Source organism: Kogia breviceps, chromosome 1 (assembly GCF_026419965.1).
Source record: "Kogia breviceps isolate mKogBre1 chromosome 1, mKogBre1 haplotype 1, whole genome shotgun sequence".
NCBI classification, from domain to species: Eukaryota; Metazoa; Chordata; class Mammalia; order Artiodactyla; family Physeteridae; genus Kogia; species Kogia breviceps.
The window spans coordinates 147,360,484-147,386,108 of record NC_081310.1 but is presented as its reverse complement, the minus strand read 5'-3'; the positions used below and the strand labels follow the sequence as shown (position 1 = coordinate 147,386,108).

The 25,625-nt window shown below is 40.6% G+C and overlaps 1 protein-coding gene across 2 annotated transcripts in view; it reads left to right on the top strand.

Annotated features, from left to right (window-relative positions):
• The window catches only part of ROR1 (receptor tyrosine kinase like orphan receptor 1), a 400,273-nt gene that overhangs the window by 252,667 nt on the left and 121,981 nt on the right, over positions 1–25,625 (top strand). For both annotated transcript variants that reach the window (XM_067006696.1, XM_067006694.1), the window contains exons 3-4: positions 14,667–14,954; positions 15,616–15,646. In XM_067006696.1, the coding sequence (XP_066862797.1) occupies positions 14,667–14,954; positions 15,616–15,646 (319 nt within the window). The remainder of the gene's footprint in view (positions 1–14,666; positions 14,955–15,615; positions 15,647–25,625) is intronic.

Sequence of the window (25,625 nt, the reverse complement as noted above, 5' to 3'; positions counted from 1 at the left end):
AGTGGGGACTGTGTATCAGTTGCCTATTGCTGGGTAAAAATCCAATCTAAAATTAATGCCTTCCAACAGCCATCACTTATTTTTAATATCTCTCATGGTTCTGGGCCTTGACTGGGCTCCGTAGCTGTTTCTTGTTCAGGGTCTCTCTAGTGGTCACAGTCAGATGGTACCTGGGGCTGGGGTTACCTTGAAGGCTGTCATTCTCATGTCTGGTGTCTGGACTGAGAGGATTTAAACAGCTGGTAGTTGGAACAGCTGGGGCTCCAAGGGTCTCTTTCTCTCTCTCCATGGACTCTCCACATGGTGGCCTCAGAGTAACTGGACTTCTTACATGGCAGCTGAAGTCTCCCAGAGGAACTACCCCAAGAGAGACTAGCAGAAACTATGTAGCCTTTTCTAACCTGGCCTCAAAAGTCACTCACATGTGTCATGTCTACAACGTTCTATTCATCAAAACAGTCACAGAGGCCCCACCAGGGACAAGAAATGGAGACACAGACTCTACCTTTTGATGCACGGAGTGTCAGTGGATTTGCAGACGTTTCTGCATCTCTGCTTTCTACTTCTTCACATATTGGAGATGTGAAAGGATGCTTTATCCCTGGCCTCAAGGAGCCTGCATTTGAGTCTGGAGCCATGGTTTTCTGGCAACTGCTAGTTTCTGGACCCCACTGACAGCTACATCCTTTCCAAGTATTTTCCCACTCCTAGGCACAGTCACTCACAAGGTTTTCTAATCATGGACTGGTGGCCTAGGAGTTAGTCTAAGCAAGCAGGTAGGGTCAGGGTGTCATTTTATCGTGAAATTTTTATGTGCTGGGTCATATTTTAAGCACTCTGGAAGAATAGACAAAAAAAAAAAAAAAAAAAAAAAAGGCTCACATTTGGGCCCTGCCAAGAAAGAGTGTACATTTATAGAAGTGTAACTTATGGAAATAGTACAAAGGGGGAAAAGATTTAAACATAAAGGTGTACACTGAAGCATTATTTTTTAATAGCAAAGGAATCGAAGGGGGAGCTAAATACTCATCTTTTGGGGTAATCCTTTCATTGTGATTTCTACAGCTGGATGTGCTCACCTCCCTCTGGAGCAGAACACATCATTTATTTCTGGCATCTTCCCTTGTTCCAATTATTTTTATCAGTCTCTTTGCCATCAGTACTCTGTGAAGTCCAGGAGAGATGGGATGGGTACCTCCCTAGTACCTACACAGGTGTTTCATAAGTATTTGCTTATTTTTGTTCTGTTTTCCCCTTCTCTGAACTCCTTCCCTCCCCCAAATGCTTGCAGATTCCCAGCAACAGGACAGGAAATCTGGGGTTTCTCTCTCCATCCACTCTGCCTGACAAAACGCAGGGGACCATCGTGCCCTTCTGCCAGAGTCACACAGTTCCTACAGCCAGCCCATTTTAATCTCACCTCCCCTCTCTCCCGAACGCCTTCAGCACCACTGTCATGACCCCACACTTAGCTTTTACGCTCAGTCTGACTTGTCCCTCTTCCTTCCTTCAGGATCTTAAGGGGCTCCTGAAGGGCAGGGACCATATCTCTTCCTTTTAAAAAATCTTACCTATTACTCAGCATCACCTCCTTTGGAAACTCTTCTCTGACACCTCTGTCCCAGAAAGCAGGTTACGTTTCCATCTTTTGGGGTCCTCTGTCACGCTAAACATACTCAGATCACACTGGATCATGATTGTTACTTTCACTGTTTGATTCTATAGCCAGGCGGAGACATCTCTGAGCATAGGCACTTAAATCCATTGGTTCATTTAGTCATCAAACATTTTCTACATCTATCCAGAGCAAACCGGTGCTTGATTTAAGGTGCTTATAAAAATGAAAAAAGCCTGATGTGATCCCCAGCATTCAGTCTTGTGTGTTTGATTATTGCCACTTGCTACTAAGGAAATATTACCCATTTCAGTTTTCATTGCAGATGGCTTAGTACTTTTCTGGTTTCTCGAAAAAGCAGTAGAGCCAATTATCTCTAATGTTTGAGGAATCTGGTTCCAAATTTGAGGGCAAAACCACTCCATTCAGAACAGAGGACATTCGGGTGACAAGAACTTCTCTGATGCACTGCCCTGCTAACAGGAGATCTGAGATGTGGTTAGGTCAGCAGATGCTTTCGAAATCTGAAACATAAATCCTGGACAGTGAATGAAGATGGGAGGAAAGCGTGGTTTGTGTGCCCTTTCATGTTCCCTGAAGTTTATTTTCTGGGGAAACCTGACGCTGGGATATTGGCCTTTGTGGAATGGAGTTGGAAGGCTGACTGGCACACAGAGGGACTCGGGTCCTGTTCAGTCAAGATGTGACTTTAGGAAACTGAGAGGGTATAGCTGTGTGGTCCCTATAGGAAGAGAAATTCCTTGGCCAGAATGGCAACCTTTTTTTGGAAAACCACTCAGGCTCTACTTAGAGCCATTGAATGCTTGAGAATTTGTTCTGACTGGCCAAGCTGCTCTTCACAGCACGACGGTGAACATACACAGTGACTCGGTCTCGGAAGGCCCTGAATGTGGCTTGGTTCTTCCTCACACAGGGCTCCCTAGCAGGGCTGAAAGTGCATCCGTTGCCTTTGCAATGTGCCCAAGCCCAAGAGTCAAAAGCTTTCCTTTTTGTTGTTTTTCAGTTAGAGCCTTACTAAGTTATAGTGAAATGAGGTCATAGCTGGTGGTTTTGCTGGTATTATTTGGTTTGGTTTTGGAGGGCTGGGAGAAGCTGCTAGTGATACCTTGGGATGTAGATCTACCCTGTACCTGAAGAATTCTTAGGCCTGTGAATTTACTTACCATCCTAGCATTCAGCTGAAAATGGGTGGCGGGGCAGGAGGGACAGGAGAGGCCGGTTAGTTAAAAAAAAAAATGGCCATGTTACAGTTGGAATGGATGAAGACCTGGGGAGTCAGAAACAAGATTGGGACGATTTCTCTAAGATGCAGGGACCAGTTCTCAAGCCAGAAACCTTGTATCCTTGTGAATTTCAGTTAGAAGAAGTTAATCATATCAAAATCAAGTCATTGTTCTTATGGTTAAGTGTGTTTCTGCTCATCATTTCTAAGTATTAGTATTATTTCCAAATTTAAATGAAATATGCACACAGGATCAACATGAAGTAATAAAATGATACCCCCAAATAATAAAAATGGTTCAAACATTGCGGTCAAATAGAATGGATACTCAGATGAACCACCAAAGTCCACAAAAGTTTATAACCCAAAAAAAAAAAAAAAGTCGCTAGAGTAACTTCGTTGGCAGTTGCCAATGATCCCATTAGATAACCTGCTCCAGGAGTAAAAATGAGGGAAGGTAACAAACAATCACAGCATCTTTGCATGACAAGGAGGTATCATCCAGAAGGATTCAGGTAAGTTGATAGTGAAAGAAGTTCTTAATGATACTAGGGTATAAAACAGTAAGTTGAGATGGGACAAGTTGGAAGTGGGGGCATAAGGAGGATGTTGGGTAGGACAGGGTCCAATCCCAGCCTTGACCTAGTTATGTTAAAACCTCTATAAGCCTTGGTGTCTTCCTTAGGTGAGGCTAGAAAAACCTACAGACATGACAGGGTTTTGGAAAGGATAACATACAGTAATATATGTACAGTGCCTGATAGAATCAGTGTTCAGCACATGTTTATTCCCCTCTCCTCCTACCTTTATTAATTATAGCTGGGACACAAAGTAATCTAAAGCCTGGAGGCCAGCCACTCTCATTCTTTGTAAATCTTAACTACTTAAGAGGAAAATGTAGTTTCCCTGAGCTTTTAAGGGTCTATTTACATACAATTGGCCTACTTGTAAAAATGACCTATTCTTTAAAACAAGCCTCTAAATAGTAGCAAAGTTTTCTTAAACTTTTTTGAATCGCTAGGTGTAGTTTCTGTGCTTCCTAAGGAAGAACCTATAAAGGTGGCTCTCTTTTCCGTTAGTCCAGATTTACAGGAGGTTTGCTCTAAGTGCACATTTGCAGAACCATTTCTGATGTATGTGAGTTTCCTCCCCCAAAAGAGCTGCTTCGTTGACCATTTGTTGTCTTTGGTGCTACAGACATGCTTTTTGTTTGTTTGTTTGTCATAAGCTTAATTTATTCCACTTAGAGTCCTCTTTTTTTTTTTTTTTTTTTTCTTTTGCGGTACGCGGGCCTCTCACTGTTGCGGCCTCTCCCGTTGTGGAGCACAGGCTCCAGACGTGCAGGCTCAGCGGCCATGGCTCACGGGCCCAGACGCTCCGCAGCACGTAGGATCTTCCCAGACCCGGACATGAACCCGTGTCCCCTGCATTGGCAGGCGGACTCTCAACCACTGCGCCACCAGGGAAGCCCAGAGTCCTCTTCTTTATTCTGAGATAATGCTCGCACTTACTGCTTTTGCTTTTTAAAGGTAACTGGTTCACTGTAGCTATGGACACTCTTTAAACCTACCCTTGTTACTCAGAGGTCACAAGGCTGAGCTCAGCTTGATGCATCAGTACTTGAACTTTTAAGAAAATGTGAGTGTTGGCTTTGCTGAGGTTTTTTTGACTTTTAACCATCATGCCCCCTGGTCTACAGCAGCTTTGTTCAGCCAGAAAATGTTTATCTTCACCTAGCCATCTCTTTCCCTGACTGAAGACGTAGGCTTGAAGACTGGCCAGGTCAAAGCAAGTCTTGGTTGGAGATGTGGTTTCACTCTTGATCAGTCATGTGACCTTAGGCAACGTGCTTAATGTCTCAGCGCTGGTTTCTTCTTCTGGACAATGAGGAATGTAGTGGAGAATCTTCCTGGAGATTTTGAGCAGTAAAAACAGGGCTTAGCAGGAAGCCAGGTAAGAATCAGTGGTCAGAAAGTGGTAGCTATAATTGCTCTAGCCAAGTGTTCTACATTTACATTGCCTACTGAGGAGAATCGTTTGGGGAGCATCTAAAAAAATGCTTATACCTGAACTCCACCCAGGATCAATTAAATGTGAATTTCTAGGGGTCAGACCCAGGTGTCAGTGCAGTTTTTTATTATTATTCCTTAGGTGATAGTGATGTTCCATGAGGGTTGAGAATCTCTGGCTCTAGCTCCCTGTGGTGTATGTTTTTGATGTTTCAGAGAAGGATGGTCTCATTTAACCTCCATAGCAACACTTTAGGGTAACTAGAGTTATTAGCCCCATTTTACAGTTGAGGAAACTGAGGCTAAGGGAGGTTAAAAAAACAGCAAGTGAAAGGTGGTACTCAGACATGGGGCCAATCAGTCCAACTCCAGAGCCATGTTCTTAATTACCATGCCGCATTTCGTTGTCACGAATAGCGCCTCTAGTGAAGCTCATCAGTGGAAACTAAGATCCACCAAGTGGGGTCATCCGGTGGTCTCTGGCTCTCTCCATACCTTCAGCTTACCGACCTCCTGCTCTCCGTGTGTTCGGAACTTCCCAGCAGCCTCATGTCAGATAACGAACTGCGGTTATTCAGAAGTCCCCTGCTATTTCCACTGATTTTTATTAAATGCAGCTTGTGGCTCTGACTCAAGAATGTGCAAGCCGATTTAGATTATGTTTTGCATTGAGTTTATTAAGATAAAAAATATTTCCTGAGATAGTGAGTCAGAAATATTTATGGTGAAGTGTGCTGAAAGTGAATGCAGGTTGATAGCATGAACAGAATGTTCTCTCAGAGTCAAATGCGATGACCTAACCATGTTTGGCAGCCTTCCTTTATGTTTAGCTAAGCATTTTATTTCATGTTGGGAACCCCCTCCCTCTTCTGAATAGGATCGGTCCTGAAGGGGACTAGGATTTGGCATGTGCCTCTTTGATACTGAGATGCAGGCCCTGAGCCTAATTGTGACTGGCTCCCTGGCTGACTGGCTGGGTTGCCATGGCAAAGGCCTGTTAAACTTTTTATATCTGGGTTTCTCTCACCTGTCAGAATGGCAGTATAAGTCTTGGCCCCGCCTCCCTCCCTGGGGGGAAGGGGAGGGCACTTTGAAAATTAAGTAATAAATGTTGGGAGGGATTTGTGAATGCGACGTCTTGTCAAATGGGTAAGTAATAAATGGGGTGTCTCCAAAGCTCATTTGCCTGAAATACACTTGAGCCCTCCATTTACTTAATCAACCAGCATTTATTAAATGCCTACGAAGTTCACCATATAACACATGGAGTGCTGGGGGGACTACGAAAAGGAGGAAATAGAGTCTCAATTCCCAGAGAGCTCATAAACTAACTTCTTTTTTCTTGCAGTTCACTTTTTTTTTTTTTTTTTTTTTTTTGTGGTACACGGGCCTCTCACTGTCGTGGCCTCTCCCGTCGCGGAGCACAGGCTCCGCACGCGCAGCCTCAGCGGCCATGGCTCACGGGCCCAGCCGCTCCGCGGCATGTGGGATCCTCCCGGACCGGGGCACGAACCCACGTCTCCTGCATTGGCAGGCGGACTCTCAAACACTGCGCCACCAGCGAAGCCCTCGCAGTTCACTTTTTAAAGCGTCAGAATGAACAATGCCTGTGGTGTATTTAAAAAGCTCCTTGTCCATGGTGACTTCCACTTACATCATAAGAAACTGGTAGTGATTAGTTGTTCTCAGTACCAGTGGGTATTGTCTCATGCTGGATGGACTCATAAAAAGGGCAAGACTCTTCCATAGTCCTGGCCAGGGGTAATAGGAAACAATGAAAGACTAAAGTGTGGGTTTACTGGGAAACGGTGCATTGGCTAATATTACGGTGTCTTGTGTCCAAAGGTCTGCGTTTGGGTCCTGGTTTTGCCACTTTCTAACTGCATGACTTTGGGCAATTACTTAACCTCTCTGTGTCTCATTTCCTTATCTCTGAAAAAAGGGTAAGAATAGTGTCTACCTCAGGATTGTTTTCAAGATTAAATAAGTTAATGTGTACAAGGTGCTTAGAATGGTGCCTGGAACCTTGTAAATGCTCAGAAAAAATTAGCTATGATCATCACTTTTTGTGGGTAATGGAGGAAATGGTGGTACTGAAAGAATCCTGGCATTTTCTTTTCATACATTTTTAAAAGCATAAATATCTTTTTTTAAATTCAGAGTCCCAAACTTTTGCCCAGATCTACCAAAATCACTTAGGATTGCCCCCAAATCCCAAGTTGCTTATTCAGAAATAGAAAACAGACCATGCAAGCCTAGCTTACGGTACTCAGGGCTTGAGCTAAATCATTTTGTTCTGAGAACCTCACACTGGTCCAAGACCCATAGGGGAGGCAGAGGGCAGCTGTGGAGTGTGATGGAAAGAGCATTGAGCTTGGAGTCCAAATCCTGGCTTTAACTTTTATTAGTTGGGACAGGTCTAGGATAGGTCTTTAAGTTCTCTGAACTGCAGTTTACCCATTCTGATTGTGTAAAAGAAATGGTAGGTAAAAATTCTGGGACCTTAGCATGAGTCAAAACAGTGGTAACAAACTGTACTAAACTGTACTAGAAGTTACTGTATTCTCTACCACCATACACTTATAGTTTAGAAAAAAAAAAGCTGAAATTGTGAATCACTATATTGTACACCTGTAACATATAATGTTGTACATCAACTATACTTCAATTTTAAAAAAAGAAAAGGCAATTGCACTTAAGAATATCTTTGATGAAGCAGCAAAAATTATTAACTAAATCTTGACCCATGAGGTACATGTCTTTTTTAATATTTTGTATGGCAAAATGGGAAGTATACGTAAGCAGTCGTGCTGACTGGTGAAACGCTATGGTTGTCACAAAGAAAAGCAATTTATTACTTGAAAGAATGATTGACAATCAAACTATGGTTAGTTATTCTTTAAAATAAACAAAACGAGCCTGACACTTGAAGGAAACAGCAGATAGTATTAGATGCCAATAATAAAATTTGAGCTTTCCAGCAAAAGTTTAAAATTTGGAAAAATTTTAGCCACCACCAGGAGTTTGACAGTTTCCCAATCTTTACTAATGAGATAGATAGTGATACTAATGAATGTGATTTTTCTATATTACATGATTAAATGTGTTCATATCTGGAAGATCTATGTTACTCGGGGAATCAATGTTTTCTAAATGAACAGGGCATGGTGTTAAAAAATCATACGTGGGTAAAAGATCTGTTCAACGTGCAAGATAAATCAATCTATTTTAATATAACAGATTATGAAAAATTCACTGGTATGGTTTCAGATTTCACATCACAACTATTCTTTAAGAAACTACCATTTGTCTGCTGGAGAGGGTGTGGAGAAAAGGGAACCCTCCTGCACTGTTAATGGGAATGTACTGGTGTCGCCGCTATGGAAAACAGTGTGGAGGTTCCTTAAAAAACAAAAAATAGAGTTACCATATGATCCAGCAATCCCACTCCTGGGCCTATATCCGGAAAAGATACATGTACCCCAGTGTTCATAGAAGCACTTTTTACAATAGCCAAGACATAGAAGCAACCTAAATATCCACTGACAAATGATGGATAAAGATGTGGAATATATGTACAATGGAATATTACTCAGCCATAAAAAGGAACGAAATAATGCCATCTGCAGCAACATGGATGAATCTAGAGATTATCATACTAAGTGAAGTAAGCCAGACAGAGTAAGATAAATATATGATATCACTTATATGTGGAATCTAAAAAAATGATACAAATGAACTTATTTACAAAACAGAAATAGACTCACAAACTTATGGTTACCAAAAGGGAAGGGGGAGAGGGATAAATTAGGAGTTTGGGATTAACATATACACACTACTGTATATAAAATAAACAACAGGACTTACTGTATAACACAGCATACTATATTCAATATTTTATAATAGCCTATAATGGAAAAAACTGAAAAAGAATATATATATATAACTGAATCACTTTGCTGTACACCTGAAACATTGTAAATCAACTATACTTCAATTTTAAAATGTCAAAAAAAGAAAGAAACTACCATTTGTCAAATTTTGGTTTAGTATCAAAGAATACTATCCTAAATTATCTGAGAAGGCTATAAAAATACCCCTCTCTTTCCCAACTGTATGAAGCCAGATTTTCTTCGTATACTTCAACCAAAACAACATATCTCAAAAGATTGAATGCAGAAAGAGGAGAGCCAGTTGTCTGCTCTTAAGCCAAATGATAGATCAATAACAATAGAAAAGAATGCCACTCTTCTCACTATTCACATGTGTATCGGGGTGCAGGGGGGAATATAGTTATTTGTCATGATAATATTTGTTAACAAGTAATGAGATTACCTTTATTTTCAAATAAATTAGTAAACAAATATTTTAAAATTTTCTCTTGGGGGTCCTAATATTTTAAAGAGTGTATAGGGGGTTCTGAAACTAAGGGGTTTGAGAAATTCTGTCCTGGAACAAGGACTCTGGAGCCCAAATAATTTTTTAAAGATTTTTTTTAAGAATTACTGTTTTTTACATTAATTAATTAAGTAAATAAAATTATTTTTGGCTACATTAGGTTTTCGTTGCTGCACGCGAGCTTTCTTTTAGCTGCGTTGAGCGGGGATACTCTTCGTTGTGGTGCACGGACTTCTCATTGCGGTGGCTTCTCTTGTTGCAGAGCACGGGCTCTAGGTGTGTGGGCTTCAGTAGTTGTGGCACGTGGGCTCTAGAGCACAGGCTCAGTAGTTGTGGCACACGGGCTTAGTTGCTCCACGGCATGTGGGATCTTCCTGGACCAGGGCTCGAAACAATGTCCCCTGCGTTGGCAGATGGATTCTTAACCACTGCGCCACCAGGGAAACCTTAAAGATTTTCTTCTAGAGAAGTTTTAGGTTCACAGCAAAATTGAAAGGAAGATACAGAGATTTTTTTGTATACACCCTGCCCTTTCACATGCATAATCTCTCCCGTTATCAACATTCCCCACCAGAGTTAAAACTGTTAAAACTGGTGAAATTACCTTGACACATCATAATCACCGAAAGTTCATAGTTTACATTATAGCTCACTCTTGTGTTGTACATTCCATGGATTTAGACAAATGTATAATGACATGTATCCACCATTAGAGTATCAGAGAGAGTATTTTCACTGCCCTAAAAATCCTCTGTGCTCTGCCCATTCATTCCCCCCCACCCCCTAGTCTCTGGTAACCATTGATATTTCTACTGTCTAAAGTTTTACTTTTTCCAGAATGTCCTATAATTGGAATCATGCCATATATAGCCTTTTAAGATTGGCTTCTTTCACTTAGTAAAATGTATTTATGGTTCCTTTATGTGTTTTCATGGCTTGATAGCTCATTTTCTTTTAGCACTGAATAATATTCCATAGTCTAGATATACTACAGTTTATCCATCTACCTACTGAAGGACAGCTTGTTTGCTTCCAGCTTTTGGCAACTGTGAATAAAGCTACAAACATCCATGTGAAGGGTTTTGTGTGGACATAAGTTTTCAACTACTTTGGGTAAATACCAAGGAGTGAGATTGCTGGATCATATGGTTAAGAGTATTTTTATTTTTGTAAGAAACTGCCAAACTATCTTCCAAAGTAGCTGTAACATTTTGCATTCCTACCAGCAATGAGAGAGAGTTCCTGTTGCTCCATGTCTTCATCAGCATTTGGTAATGTTAATGTTCTGGATTTTGATCATTCTAATGGGTGTTTAGTGTAACTCATTGTTTTAATTTGAGTTTCCCTGATGACATATGATGTGGAACATCTTTTCATATGTCTGTTTGCCATTTTTCTTCTTTGGTGAGGTATCTGTTAAAGTACTGGCCCATTTTTTTATTGGGTTTGCTTTCTTATGGTTGAGTTTTAAGAGTTCTTTGTATATTTTGGTACTTTATCAGATGTGTCTTTTGCAAATGTTTTCTCCCAGTCTGTGGCTTGTCTTCTCATTCTGTTGATATTGTCTTTTGCAGAACAGACATTTTTAATTTTAATAAAGTCCAGTTTATCATTTATTTCATAGATCATATCTTTGTTGTCATTATCTAAAAAGTCATTTCCAGGGGCTTCCCTGGTGGCGCAGTGGTTGAGAGCCCGCCTGCTGATGCAGGGGACACGGGTTCGTGCCCCGGTCTGGGAAGATCCCACATGCCGCAGAGCAGCTGGGCCCGTGAGCCATGGCCGCTGAGCCTGTGCATCCAGAGCCTGTGCTCCGCAACGGGAGAGGCCCGTGTACCGCAAAAAAAAAAAAAAAAAAAAAAGTTAGAACCAAATTCCCTGTGTTTATGACAAGCCTCCTTTGTTCAGTAGACACAAAGATTTGTTTACATTTCCTTTGTTCTCCCTGGAAACATACTGCTTAAGCCAGCTATTACACTGATTTCAAGATGCCCCGTAACTCTTGTTTTTGTTTTAGGTAGATATGATATAGAACGTCATGGACAAATTAACCACTCTCTCCTGCAGTGTGTTCATTATGTGATCTTGGGCAGGTGGCCTCATCCCTCAGATCTGTTCTGTAAAGTCAGGACTGGACATGGCCAGGAAACCAGTCAGTTCGATCATTCCCCATTTTTAGGCATAAGTTATTTGTGAGAAAAAGAAAAGAAAAAAATAGCTAATAGGATAGCAGAAACTTTCACATGTTGTTTGCTCTGTGCCAGACCCTATTCAAAGTACTTTCCATGTATTAATTAATATAATCCTCACAGTAGCCCTATGAGGAAGATATAATTATTGTACTAATTTCAAAGGTAACAAAATTTGAGACGCAGAGAGGTTAAATAACTTGCCCAAGGTCACACAGCTGATAAGTAGCAGAACCAGGATATGAATTGAGATATTCTAGCTTCAGAGTTTGTGAGGGTTGATTTCATCTGGTGGATCAACCCGTACTAATTTGTAGTCAATAAATTTGAGTACACCTTCAGAGAATACTTGAAATACTCCACCCAGTTACAGAACTGTCTGTCTCTGGGCTAATTTATGTTCCCAGAAGAAAAAAATTTGAAGAACTGTGTGTCTGTGATTATAGTATCATGCAAAGTAACTGGGGTTTGGAGGCAAAAGAAACAGTTTAAAGTTCCAGCTCATTCTTTTATATTTTACACTATGAGGGCTTGGCCAAAAAGCTTGCTGGGATTTCAGTAGCAACTTCCTATGAGGGAAGAACCAAAGAAATAAAGTAGAATTGACTTTTGTTTTCTTGACTAAAACTCAACAGTATGTTAACCCCTGAGATGCACAATGAGACACTGTCGTCCGGGCCTCTGGGGAGTGTGGTTGATGTTGGCTGGCTTTGATATTTAAAGAAGATAGAAATCTGGGAGAGGGAGCCAGGCTATGGGAGTACCTGAGTGATGGCACCTTTTGCCACTTTGGAGACCCCTCTGAAACCGTGCAACTCAGATTGGGACTCAAACCCAGCCTAAACGCATATTGGGACTTGAACCCACACACCAGGACTCAAACCAAGCCAAACCCAGGTTGGTACTTGAAACCCACAGTTTTTTAATTGAGATCACACACCTGGTCCCAGGACTTAATGAAGCTCAGGTTCTTGATGTCTTGTCACAGAAAGACTTCAGTGAGACAAAGTGATAGGTGAGAAGTGGATTTATTTAGAGAGAAACAGACTTCACAGACAGAGTGTGAGCCGTCTCAGAAGGCGAGAGGACCTGATACATAGGGTGGTTAGTTTTTATGGGCTGGGTAATTTCATATGCTAATGAGTGGGAGGATTATTCCAACTATTTTCAGGGAAGGGGCAGGGATTTCCAGGAATTGGGCCACCGCCCATTTTTTGGCCTTTTATGGTTAGCCTCAGAACTGTCATGGCACTGGTGGGTGTGTCATTTAGATGCTAAGATATTACAATGAGCATATATTGAGGCTCAAGGTCCACTGGAAGTCGAATCTTCTGCCATCTTGGACCTAGTTGTTTCTAACCAGTTTTTGTCATGTCCTATGGCTATGTCATTCTTTTAAAGGTTGTGCCCTGCCCCCTTCCCTCCTGTTTCACCTCCAACTCAAAGCTGGACCCATGCTACAGAAAGGACAGGAGACAGGATGTAGCCTCAAGGAGAAGGGCCTATCAGAGGATATCAGGTCAGTGAGGTACCTGGCTTCTGGAGGGAAACCATAACACCAGCCAGAACACATAGCTAAAGGTTAGACCCATTAACCAGACAATCCTGGCTGGAGTTAGGGCAAAATCACAGCCCTGTGGGTGTGTGGATATGTGTAAACCCCAGCTCTTCTTTAAGGAAGAAGTTTGAATTCTATCTCCACTCCTCAGTATGACTCAGGCTACCAAAGCAATCTGATGGGGTGGAAAGAGCTAGGTTTTGGAGCCAGAGAGAGCTGAACCAGCTCTTGGCTCAGCTGTGTGGCCTTGGGCAAATCACTTAACCTCTCTGTTCCTAGGTCTCCTCATTGTTGAGCAATGATAACAATTCCTCCTCCCTTGTGGGGTTATTGGGCAGGTAAATACTAAAGTAAAGCCCCTAGCATATGGCAGGACTTAGAGTCTATCTGTTCTTACTAGTGTACTAACCAGCTTGGCTCAGTTGGACTTTGTTTAGGTGCTTGACTGAGCCTGAGGACCCAAAGTCATTAGTGCTAGAAGCTTTGGGCACAATGTACAACTTACTGTGTGACCACAGGGCAAGTCAGCTAATCTCTGAGACATCTCCCCTGCAGCTGGGCATCATGATACTTCCTGTGCCTTTCCTACCTCACGGGGTTACTAGAGGATAACAGGAGACAGAGTAAAAGGCATTACACAGAAGTTGTTATTATTATAAAAATAATAGAACATTGATTAATATTTTTGAGTGCTTACTTTTTGCCATATACTAGTTTAAATGCTTCCCACGCCTTGCCTGATTTAATTTTAATCCTCTCACAGTTTTGCCAGGTAGAGGGGGTGGAGCAGGGATTCACTAGTAAAGATCTTGGGGGTACTTTCTGGGATATTGATGATGTTCTATTGTTCTGTGTCTTGATAGGGGCATTGGTTACATGGGTACATGCATTTGTCAAGACTCGTGGGGCTGTGTAATTAAGACTGATACATTTCATAGAATATAAATTATATCTCAATTAAAAATTGAATGCATAGAATAATATATTGTAGTGTGTTGCGGTTGACATGAGTAGCATTATGGAAATAATTTCATTGCCTCACCACTTTGTCTGCCAGCAACCTGGCCTTCATAACCCTTATTATATCATCACTGACAGGAAGATTTTCAGCATCCTTCCCAACGTTGGGCCATGTGGATATAAATATATTGCTCCTATTTTTCCAGTTTTTCATACTTTCTCTCTTATCAAAAGTAGACAAACTGGTAGGGTCTTTGCCAGAATGTTAAGAGGGGTGTCATTTTGGGATGAGGTAAATTTTACTTCTTTTTCTTTTTCACTGTTTTGTTTGAGTTTGTAACACGGAGCATGTATTTTTTTTTTTTTTTATATATACTCTGAAACACAAAAGCTCATCTTGTCTTGGCCGAGAAAGTACATTTATCCATGGGTACCACATAGTCATTTGAAAACTTTAGGTTTTATACCATGGTTAGTAACAAATTTCCTTCCAAGCAGCAGACTCTAGGGGTGATTGTTTAGTAGTCACAGGGTCTCGGTAAAGGGATGATTTCAACCATCCCTTGTCTGTCTCCATCATGCCGCTCCTGTTCAGTCTCTCTGTGGTCTGGGGCACACAGAGTGAGTTTGGGTTGCTTGGAGGTACTCTCCAGCAGTCTGCCCCTCTCACCTGCCTGCTTCTCCCTGTGCACAGAGTCTTACCTGACCCTCGATGAACCGATGAATAATATCACCACGTCCCTGGGGCAGACGGCAGAACTGCACTGCAAAGTCTCTGGGAATCCGCCTCCCACTATCCGCTGGTTCAAAAATGATGCACCTGTGGTCCAGGAGCCCCGGAGGATCTCCTTTCGGGCAACCAACTATGGCTCTCGGCTACGGATTAGAAACCTCGACACCACAGACACGGGCTACTTCCAGTGCGTGGCGACGAACGGCAAGAAGGTGGTTTCTACCACTGGAGTCTTGTTTGTCAAGTTCGGTAAGCAGCTTCCTCCTGGGGATGGCCTTTGGCCCTCAGCCTCCATGGGGGTGAGGAGGTCCTGGGTGTGCCCAGCAACACAGAAGCTGGTCCTCTTGTACCCATTTTAGAAATAAGTAAACCAAGGCCCAGCAGTTAAGTACTGTGCTCAGGGTCACGCAGCCAGTAACCTGCAGAGCAGGAGCAGAGTCCAGATAGGTCTGACCTCAGCCCCAATTCTAAGTCACCGCATATCAGTGAATTCTTCTCAGCAGGAATGTTCCTTGTCCAGAGAGGTTGGGAAGATTTCCAGCACGCAGGCCCCTTTGCTGTCCAGCTGCCATCAGAGACCCCTCCCTGCTGTTGCAATCGATGTCCTCGTACTCATTCAGCCTCCCACTGAAACTCGCTGCATCTCGTGAGGATGCCTACTCTGACTCATTTTTTAGCCCTTGTCTTAGCATTTTTCAGGCTCTGAACTGTGGGATATAGACACAGTCTCACTGGGATGTTTTTTCATAGAGGTGGTTGGGGGAGCTGGAGCAAAATAATAAATTCCAGAAAAATAAATATCACCTCGGGGTGGCTGAGAACTTTAGTCCGTAATGGTTTGACTGTACTGATGTTCACCCTCCAATAACCCAGACTGACTGTTTCTTTTGTTTTTCTTTCATTTCTTCAGGCCCCCCTCCCACTGCAAGTCCAGGGTCCTCGTAAGTACTTATATCTTCTTTCTTGTCTTTTTTAAGCGCTTTTCCAGAGTTGCTAGGGCAAAGGCAATGTTGTCCTCTGCTTGGGTCAAAATACTGTGTTTCCAGATTTCATTCCACTTTGCCCTGCCCTCATTCCATTTTGCTTTTTCTTTGATATGAAGATTCATAGGAGACCAGCACTGGCAGTAATCTCAAGCATGGTAATGTTGATTCTGAGCAATCAAAGCAAAAAATCTACTTACATGTACTATTTTAAAATTAAGCTAACATTTAGTTACAATGGAGTTGGTAAAATCAAACCAAAAAAATGAAACAGTGCTGGCTTAGGAACCTATACTCTAGTCTTTGCTTAAAAGGATCTGTTCTCCGTTTCTGCAAATATTTCTGCTGCTTTAGTTATTGAACAGGTCATCTGTTGGGTGATCGATCACCTTATTTTCATTCCCTTTAAAAAACTCAGGCAGAAGTTCTGACTCACCTAGGAGAAGAAAGCCCTGTGTCTGGATGAGAGTTACATGGAAGTTTGATTCATTTTGAGTCCCATATTAATAGAGTCTCAAGATCCAGTTTCTTTAACTGACACTATTATTGATACCTTTTTCCTTTTCTGGCTAAGGGAATCTCTTCTTTCATTGTAGGAGCATTCACTTGGGATATTTTTCTTTATGTATAATTTTTATTTGGGGGGGGAGACCCATTTATTAAAACCCTTGCTCTGCAAGAAAATATATTCCATATTTTGTAGATTTCTGAAGTAAAACTTGCTGGGTTCTGCCATGAGAGCATCAAAATGCCTGGCCTTGACTAAACCAATGGCAAGTACAACAGCCGCTTAATTTGCTCTAATCCTCTCTGTGCCTCTTAATTACAGTGTGGGATATTTTAATATATTTGTGTGTTCCTGGAGGCCCAGTGGCCCACAATCCCATTAATAAAACAGGTAATGGGTAAAAATAAACATTGGCTTTCAGCCACACTGTTCTGCTATTTCATCAGCCAATTAAAGGCAACTGTTAAAGAGTCTTTAAAATCACCCAAGTGCTAACTGCATTCTACTTGCTCAGGTAGAAAATGCTGATTCATCTTAAAACAGATCAGAAGTGTGGTCACTGTGCCTTGCATTTCTTTCTTTAAAAAAAAAAAAAAATTATTTATTTATTTATTTATTTTTGGCTGCGTTGGGTCTTCGTTGCTGTGCGCGGGCTTTCTTTTTAGTTGCGGCGAGCGGGGGCTACTCTTCGTTGCGGTGCACAGTCCTCTCATTACGGTGGCTTCTCTTGTTGCGGAGCACGGGCTCTAGGTTCGTGGGCTTCAGTAGTTGTGGCACGTGGGCTCAGTAGTTGTGGCTCGCAGGCTCCAGAGTGCAAGCTCAGTAGTAGCGGCACAAGGGCCCAGTTGCTCCGCGGCATGTGGGATCTTCCCGGACCAGGGCACGAACCCGTGTCCCCTGAATCAGCAGGCAGACTCCTAACCACTGCTCCACCAGGGAAGCCCTGCCTTGCATTTCTTAAAGTTAATCTTTTTTTTTTTTTTTTTGATGAACTCACTTATTGGTTGATATGTGGAATCCTTTTGAAGTCTTATTTAAGCAAAGATGAAAACTTTTGTTACTGGCTATAAAAGTGCTTCCCACTCTGGTACATTATTTGTTCCTGTTAATCTGAGTTTCAAATGTTGTTGATAATCTGTATCCTAGGTTGATTAATGTGGTTCACTAATCTGCCTTTGCTATTAAGCACTGGGCTGTTGACTTTCTACCTGTTGTATTTGCATCAGAGTTCCTTTTTTAATATCAAAATTATTTTAAAATCCTTTTATGTCCTTACTTGAAGTTTTCATTCTTTCTTTGCTGCTACCTTTCTGATGAACCCAGTCTATCTTTCATGGTTTTAAATTTCATACAAAGATAGTATTCTGCTTTTCTGAGCTGCTATCTATGGAAAGGGTATTGAAGTTCCTTAAGGATGCTCAACCGTAGCTAAAAGTATCCTTTGATGTCAGGCACTCTGTTTTATGTTAGCTGTCCATTTATCCATCATGTTAATTGGCAATAGCATGAAATGTACAGTTGCCATGTTTGCTTGGAGGGAGCTGCAAAAAAAATACAATCAAAGTTGGAAATCCTACAGGGCCTTCTGTAGCTCCATCTTTATCCTCACTTTGGCATTTTGATACCCTTTTCTCTCATTCCCTTAGAAACTGGCAATGTATCCTGCTTTTTTTCTCCTTTCTCAGCTGCCACCACTTACCCTATCTTATCTAAGAGTTCCTTTCTTCCTAAGACTTACTCCCAAATGGAATGCTAGTTCCCTTCTCTATCCTCATAGCCCTCAACAAGCAGCCAAACCTCCCTACAAGGGGACAGGCAGGACGTAACAAAATAATAGCCATGGGGAATATCACCGCATTGAGGAGTGCTCCGAAAGCCTTTTGTCAAACTGCACAGTCCTTTCCCAGCGCAGGAGTGAAGTGCAGTTATAAGATTGCCCTCTTTGCTTGAAGTTGGCACTGCAAGAGTTACTGCAAGGAAACCAAATGCAAGTTCATGACGCACGCTGACATTTGGAACAGTGAAATATATTAAGTGTATGAAACCTGGTGAGACCTGAGTGCCCACTGAGGCCACAGGGCTATATGCCCCTGCACTGGGATGGGTTTGTAGGACCCTGAGGACTATGGCCCAGGAAGGCAAAGCATGTGGGGCACTCGCCACTCCCTCTAGGGACTGCATCAGGTCCTCACATGAAGCTTCCAGGATGGCATTTTAGTTTGTAGTAGGAGCAAGTTAGAGCTGTTGGTTTGGCTTCTGTTCATAGCTGCAGGCTAGCTTTCTTCTGTCATTGCTGGGTCCTGCCCACCTCTTAACAATTATCGTACCTGGGCCCTGAGCACACGTGGAGGCCCACATACCACACATCTACATATTTAAATGTTGTAAATCAAGCTAGCAAACTGCTCAGTGAAATATGTTCTGTCCTCCCACATTGACACATATACCTTCATAATCACAAAAGTTAAAAATACATGCAAAATTATGGTTTGTATATGACTGGAAGCCAGGTACTATCAAAAATGACTAATCATTCTTCATGTCTGGATATTCTGTAAATGGGGCCAGAGATATTATATGTAATTCATAGATTGTTATATATTAGTTCCATTAAAACTTTTTTTATCGCCTTCATTTCAGCAAAATGAATACCTAATGTTGTTCTAAACAAGATTTTCGCATAGTGTGTATTCTTTTGACATTCTTTGGCTTGTAGGTGCATCACCCCATTTTCTGCTTTGATACTCGCATGGCATTCTCCCTGTGTGTGTCTCCAAATTTCCTCTTTCCATAAGGACACCAGTCATATTGTATTTGGACCCATCCCAATGACCCCTTTTAAGCATGATTACAGGGGTGACAGATTACCTCTGTAATCAGGTTACCCTGTTTCCAAATAAAATCACATTCTGAGCTGTTGGGGATTATGACTTCAACATGTGAATTTAAGGGCACACAATTTGACTCATAATGTAATATTACAAAATTTTTCTCAGCCATGTGAAACTGTTGCAAATATACTCTCATTTGTGAGAACTTTCAGAAGCACTTATTGGAATACAAAGAAAAACAGGAAAATGGATGCTCGGTTATACTGGGAATGATTGTTGTGCAAGAAACTGTTGCATTCAGACTGGGAAGAAGAATTTGACAAGTTGATTAATTAATTTATCTTTTCTCTTACTGAAGTGCTTTTTTTTTTCTTTTTTTCTTGTTTAAGCTACTATTTTTTTAACATCTTTATTGGAGTATAATTGCTTTACAATGGTGTGTGTTAGTTTCTGCTTTATAACAAAGTGTATCAGTTATACATATACATATGTTCCCATATCTCTTCCCTCTTGCAACTCCCTCCCTCCCACCCTCCCTGTCCCACCCCTCTAGGTGGTCACAAACCACCGAGCTGATCTCCCTGTGCCATGCGGCCGCTTCCCACTACCTATCCACCCTACGTTTGGTAGTGTATATATGTCCATGCCACTGTCTCACTTTGTCCCAGCTTACCCTTCCCCCCTCCCCATATCCTCAAGTCCATGCTCTAGTAGGTCTGTGTTTTATTCCCGTCCTACCCCTAAGCTCTTCATGACATTTTTTTTTCTTAGATTCCATATATATGTGTTAGCATATGGTATTTGTTTTTCTCCTTCTGACTTACTTCACTCTGTATGACAGACTCTAGGTCCATCCACCTCACTACAAATAACTAAATTTCATTTCTTTTTATGACTGAGTAGTATTCCATTGTATGTATGTGCCACATCTTCTTTATCTATTCATCTGTCAATGGACACTTAGTTTGCTTCTGTGTCCTGGCTATTGTAAATAAAGCTGCAGTGAACATTTTGATACATGACTCTTTTTGAATTATGGTTTTCTCAGGGTATATGCCCAGTAGTGGGATTGCTGGGTCATATGGTAGTTCTATTTGTAGTTTTTTAAGGAGCCTCCATACTGTTCTCCATAGCAGCTGTATCAATTTATATTCCCACCAACAGTGCAAGAGTGTTCCTTTTCTCCACACCCTCTCCAGCATTTATTGTTTGTAGATTTTTTGATGATGGCCATTCTGACCGGTGTGAGATGATATCTCATTGTAGTTTTGATTTGCATTTCTCTAATGATTAATGATGTTGAGCATTCTTTCATGTGTTTGTTGGCAATCTGTATATCTTCTTTGGAGAAATGTCTATTTAGGTCTTCTGCCCATTTTTGGATTGGGTTGTTTATTTTTTGATATTGAGCTGCATGAGTTGCTTGTAAATTTTGGAGATTAATCCTTTGTCAGTTGCTTCATTTGCAACTATTTTCTCCCATTCTGAGGGTTGTCTTTTTGTCTTGTTTATGGTATCCTTTGCTGTGCAAAACTTTTAAGTTTCATTAGGTCCCGTTTGTTTATTTTTGGTTATATTTCCATTTCTCTAGGAGGTGGGTCAAAAAGGATCTTGCTGTGATTTATGTCATAGAGTGTTCTGCCTATGTTTTCCTCTACGAGTTTGATAGTGTCTGGCCTTACATTTAGGTCTTTAACCCATTTTGAGTTTATTTTTGTGTATGGTGTTAGGGAGTGTTCTAATTTCATACTTTTACATGTAGCTGTCCAGTTTTCCCAGCACCACTTATTGAAGAGGCTGTCTTTTCTCCACTTTATATTCTTGCCTCTTTTATCAAAGATAAGGTGACCTGAAGTGCTTTTGCCACTGCAATCCTTCCTGCTCTCCAAGCAGTGTCCATCACTTCCACTGGCAGTGATACAACTCACAAACCTTCACAGTATACAATCGTGGTTGTCTTCTGTTTCAAGGACATAGGGTAAGAGATGTTAGAGAAGTGATCCCTAGGACCAGAACATTGTTAGTGGGTCACAGGAATGGATGTTTAAGGCTTGGATCACTGTGCCAGCTCTAAGTGCCAGATCCCAAGAGGCAGAGAGTCCCATGTGTACTCTACGCTTATGCAATTTATTTTCTATGTACTTTTTGTATGTGGGCCCAGGACAGGGGCCGTCTTCTTCTTTTTCTTTTTTTTTTAATAACAATTTTACTGAGATATAGTTCACATGCCATAAAATTCACGATTTTAAAGTGTAAAATTAGTGTTTCTAATATATTCACAGTGTGGTGTAACCTCCACTACTATCTTATTTTAGAATATTTTCACCATCTCATGAAGAATCTCCTCCCAGTCCCTGATAACCTTTAGTCTGCTTTCTGTCTCTATGAATTTACCTGGTCTAGATATTTCATATAAGTAGAATCATACAATATTTGTCCTTTTGTGTCTGGCTTCTGTTATCTAGCATACTGGTTTCAGGGTTCATCCACATTATTGCATGCGTTGGTACTTCATCCTTTTTTATGGCTGAATAATGTTCCATTGTATTCCATGTTTTGTTTGTCCATTCATCTATTGGTGGACTTTTGGGTTACTGCCACTTTTTGCCTATTCTGAATAATGCTGCAATGTTCATGTACAAGTTTTTGTGGGGTGTGTGTTTTCTGTTCTCTTGAATGTGTACCTAGGAGTGGAATTCCAGGGTTATATGGTATTTCTATGTTTAACTTTGCGAGGAACTGCAAAACTCTTTTCCAAAGGGCTGTACCATTTTATACTTCTACAAAGAAAGTATGAAGGTTCCAATTTCTCCTATTTTACTTCTATTTATTTTTAATTATTATAACCATCCTAGTGGGTGTGCAGTTGTTATTTTTTTTTCATTGTGATTTTGATTTGCATTTTTCTAATGCCTAATGATGTTGAACATCTTTTCATGTGCTCATTAGCCATTTGTATGTCTTCTTTGGAGAAATGGCTGTTCAAATTCTTTGCCCATTTTTAAATTGAGTTTTTTGCCTTTTTATTTTTATTTTTATTTTATTTTACAGTATTTTGGATACTGTACCCTTATTAGATATATGACTTGCCAGTATTTTCTCCCACTCTATGGATGTCTTTTCATTTTCTTAATAGTGTTCTTTGAAACAAAAAAGTTTTAAATTTTGATGAAGTTCAATTTATTATTTTTATTTTATTGCTTGTGCTTTTGAGAAACCATTGCCTGATACAAGAGCGCAAATATTTATTCCTAACTTTTCTTCTTACTTTTATAGTTTTAGTTCTTATATTTAGGTTTTTGGGTCATTTTGAGTTAAATTTTGTCTATGGTATGAGGTAGGAATCCAGATTCATTCTTTTGCACATGGAAATCCAGTCTTCTCAACACCATTTGTGGAAAAGACTATTCCTTACCTATTGAATTGTCTTGGCACGCTGTTAAGAACCATTGACCATAAATGTATGTGTTTATTTCTGGACTCTCAATTCTACTCCATTGATCAATGTCAGTATTCTTTATGCCAGTTCCGCACAGTCTTGATTACTGCAGTTTTGCAGTAAGTTTTGAAATCAGGAAATGTGAGTCCTCTCTTTCAGTCAGTGTTCCACTGGAAAAACAGAGCCAGAGATTTATTACAAGGAGTTGGCTTATGTGATTGTGTGGGCTAGCTAGCCAGATCTGAAATCCATAGGGTAGGGTGTCAGAAGGAGCCGGCTAAACTCTCCTCACCAGATACTCATGCTGCAATCCATAGATATAATTTCCTCTTCATCAAGGAAGCCTTACTTCTGTGCTAAAGGCCTTTCAACTGATTGGCTCAAGCTCACTCATTTATAGAGGATGATTTCCTACAGTTAGTCAGCTGACTGTAGATGTTAATCACATCTACCAAGTACCTTCACAGCAACACCGAGACTAGTGTTTGAATAACTGGGAACTATACCTTGCCAAGTTGACACTTAAAACTGACCATCACATCCTCCAAAATTGTTCTTCTTTTTGAAGATTTTTTTCCCCTATTCTGAGTTCCCTTGCATTTCCATATGAATTTTAGGGACAGCTTGTTAATTTCTGCCAAGAGGCCAGCTGGGTTTTTGATATGGATACCATTGACTCTATAGATCAATTCGGAGAGTATTGTCATCTAAAGAATATTGAATCTTCCAGTGCATGAACATGAGGTGTCTTTCTACTTAATTTCTTTCAGTAATGTTTTGTAGATTTCAGTGTACAAGTTTTACTCTTTTATGTTAAATTTATTCGTAAATATTTTATTATTTTTCTTGCTATTGTATATGGAATTGTTTTCTTAATTTAATTTTCAGATTATTCATTGCTACTCTGTAAAGATGCAACTGATTTTTGTAAGTCAATTTTATATCTTATACCCTTACTAAACTCATTTATTAGCTCTGTGTATGTGTGTGTGTGTGTGTGTGTGTGTAGCTTCCTTAGTATTTTCTATCATACGATCATGTCATCTGCAAATAGAAACTGTTTTAGTTCTTTCTTTTCAATCTAGATGCCTTTTATTTCTTTTTCTTGTCTGATTGCTGTGACTAGAGCCTCCTGTACGATGTTAAATAGAATTCATGGGAAAAGACATTGTCTTTTCCTGATCTTTTTTTTTTTAAACATCTTTACTGGAGTATAATTGCTTTACAATGGTGTGTTAGTTTCTGCTTTACAACAAAGTGAATCAGTTATACATATACATGTGTTCCCATATCTCTTCCCTCTTGCGTATCCCTCCCTCCCACCCTCCCTATCCCACCCCTCTAGGTGGTCACAAACCACCGAGCTGATCTCCCTGTTCCGTGTGGCTGCTTCCCACTAGCTATCCACCCTATGTTTGGTAGTGTATATATGTCCATGCCACTCTCTCACTTTGTCACAGCTTACCCTTCCCCCCTCCCCATATCCTCAAGTCCATGCTCTAGTAGGTCTGTGTTTTATTCCCGTCCTACCCCTAGGCTCTTCATGACATTTTTTTTCTTAGATTCCATGTATATGTGTTAACATACGGTATTTGTTTTTCTCCTTCTGACTTACTTCACTCTGTAAGACAGACTCTGGGTCCATCCACCTCACTACAAATAACTAAATTTCATTTCTTTTTATGACTGAGTAATATTCCATTGTATATATGTGCCACATCTTCTTTATCCATTCATCTATTGATGGACACTTAGGTTGCTTCCATGTCCTGGCTATTGTAAATAGAGCTGCAATGAGCATTGTGGTACATGACTCTTTTTGAATTAAGGTTTTCTCAGGGTATATGCCCAGTAGTGGGATTGCTGGGTCATATGGTAGTTCTATTTGTAGTTTTTTAAGGAGGCTCCATACTGTTCTCCATAGTGGCTGTATCAATTTACATTCCCACCAACAGTGCAAGAGTGTTCCCTTTTCTCCACACCCTCTCCAGCATATATTGTTTGTAGATTTTTTGATGATGGCCATTCTGACCGGTGTGAGATGATATCTCATTGTAGTTTTGATTTGCATTTCTCTAATGATTAATGATGTTGAGCATTCTTTCATGTGTTTGTTGGCAATCTGTATATCTTCTTTGGAGAAATGTCTATTTAGATCTTCTGCCCATTTTTGGATTGGGTTGTTTATTTTTTGATATTGAGCTGCATGAGTTGCTTGTAAATTTTGGAGATTAATCCTTTGTCAGTTGCTTCATTTGCAACTATTTTCTCCCATTCTGAGGGTTGTCTTTTCGTCTTGTTTATGGTATCCTTTGCTGTGCAAAACTTTTAAGTTTCATTAGGTCCCGTTTGTTTATTTTTGGTTTTATTTCCATTTCTCTGGGAGGTGGGTCAAAAAGGATCTTGCTGTGATTTATGTCATAGAGTGTTCTGCCTATGTTTTCCTCTACGTGTTTGATAGTGTCTGGCCTTACATTTAGGTCTTTAACCCATTTTGAGTTTATTTTTGTGTATGGTGTTAAGGAGTGTTCTAATTTCATACTTTTAAATGTAGCTGTCCAGTTTTCCCAGCACCACTTATTGAAGAGGCTGTCTTTTCTCCACTGTATATTCTTGCCTCCTTTATCAAAGATAAGGTGACCATATGTGTGTGGGTTTATCTCTGGGCTTTCTATCCTGTTCCATTGATCTATATTTCTGTTTTTCTGCCAGTACCGTACTGTCCTGATTACTGTAGCTGTGTAGTATAGTCTGAAGTCAGGGAGCCTGATTCCTCCAGCTCCATTTTTTGTTCTGAAGATTGCTTTGGCTATTCAGGGTCTTTTGTGTTTCCATACAAATTGTGAAATTTTTTGTTCTAGTTCTGTAAAAAATGCCAGTGGTAATTTGGTAGGGATTGCATTGAATCTGTAGATTGCTTTGGGTAGTATAGTCATTTTCACAATGTTGATTCTTCCAATCCAGGAACATGGTATATCTCTCCATCTATTGGTATCATCTTGAATTTCTTTCATCAGTGTCTTATAATTTTCTACATACAGGTCTTTTGTCTCCTTAGGTAGGTTTATTCCTAGATATTTTATTCTTTTTGTTGCAGTGGTAAATGGGAGTGTTTTCTTAATTTCACTCTCAGATTTTTCATCATTAGTGTTGTCTTTT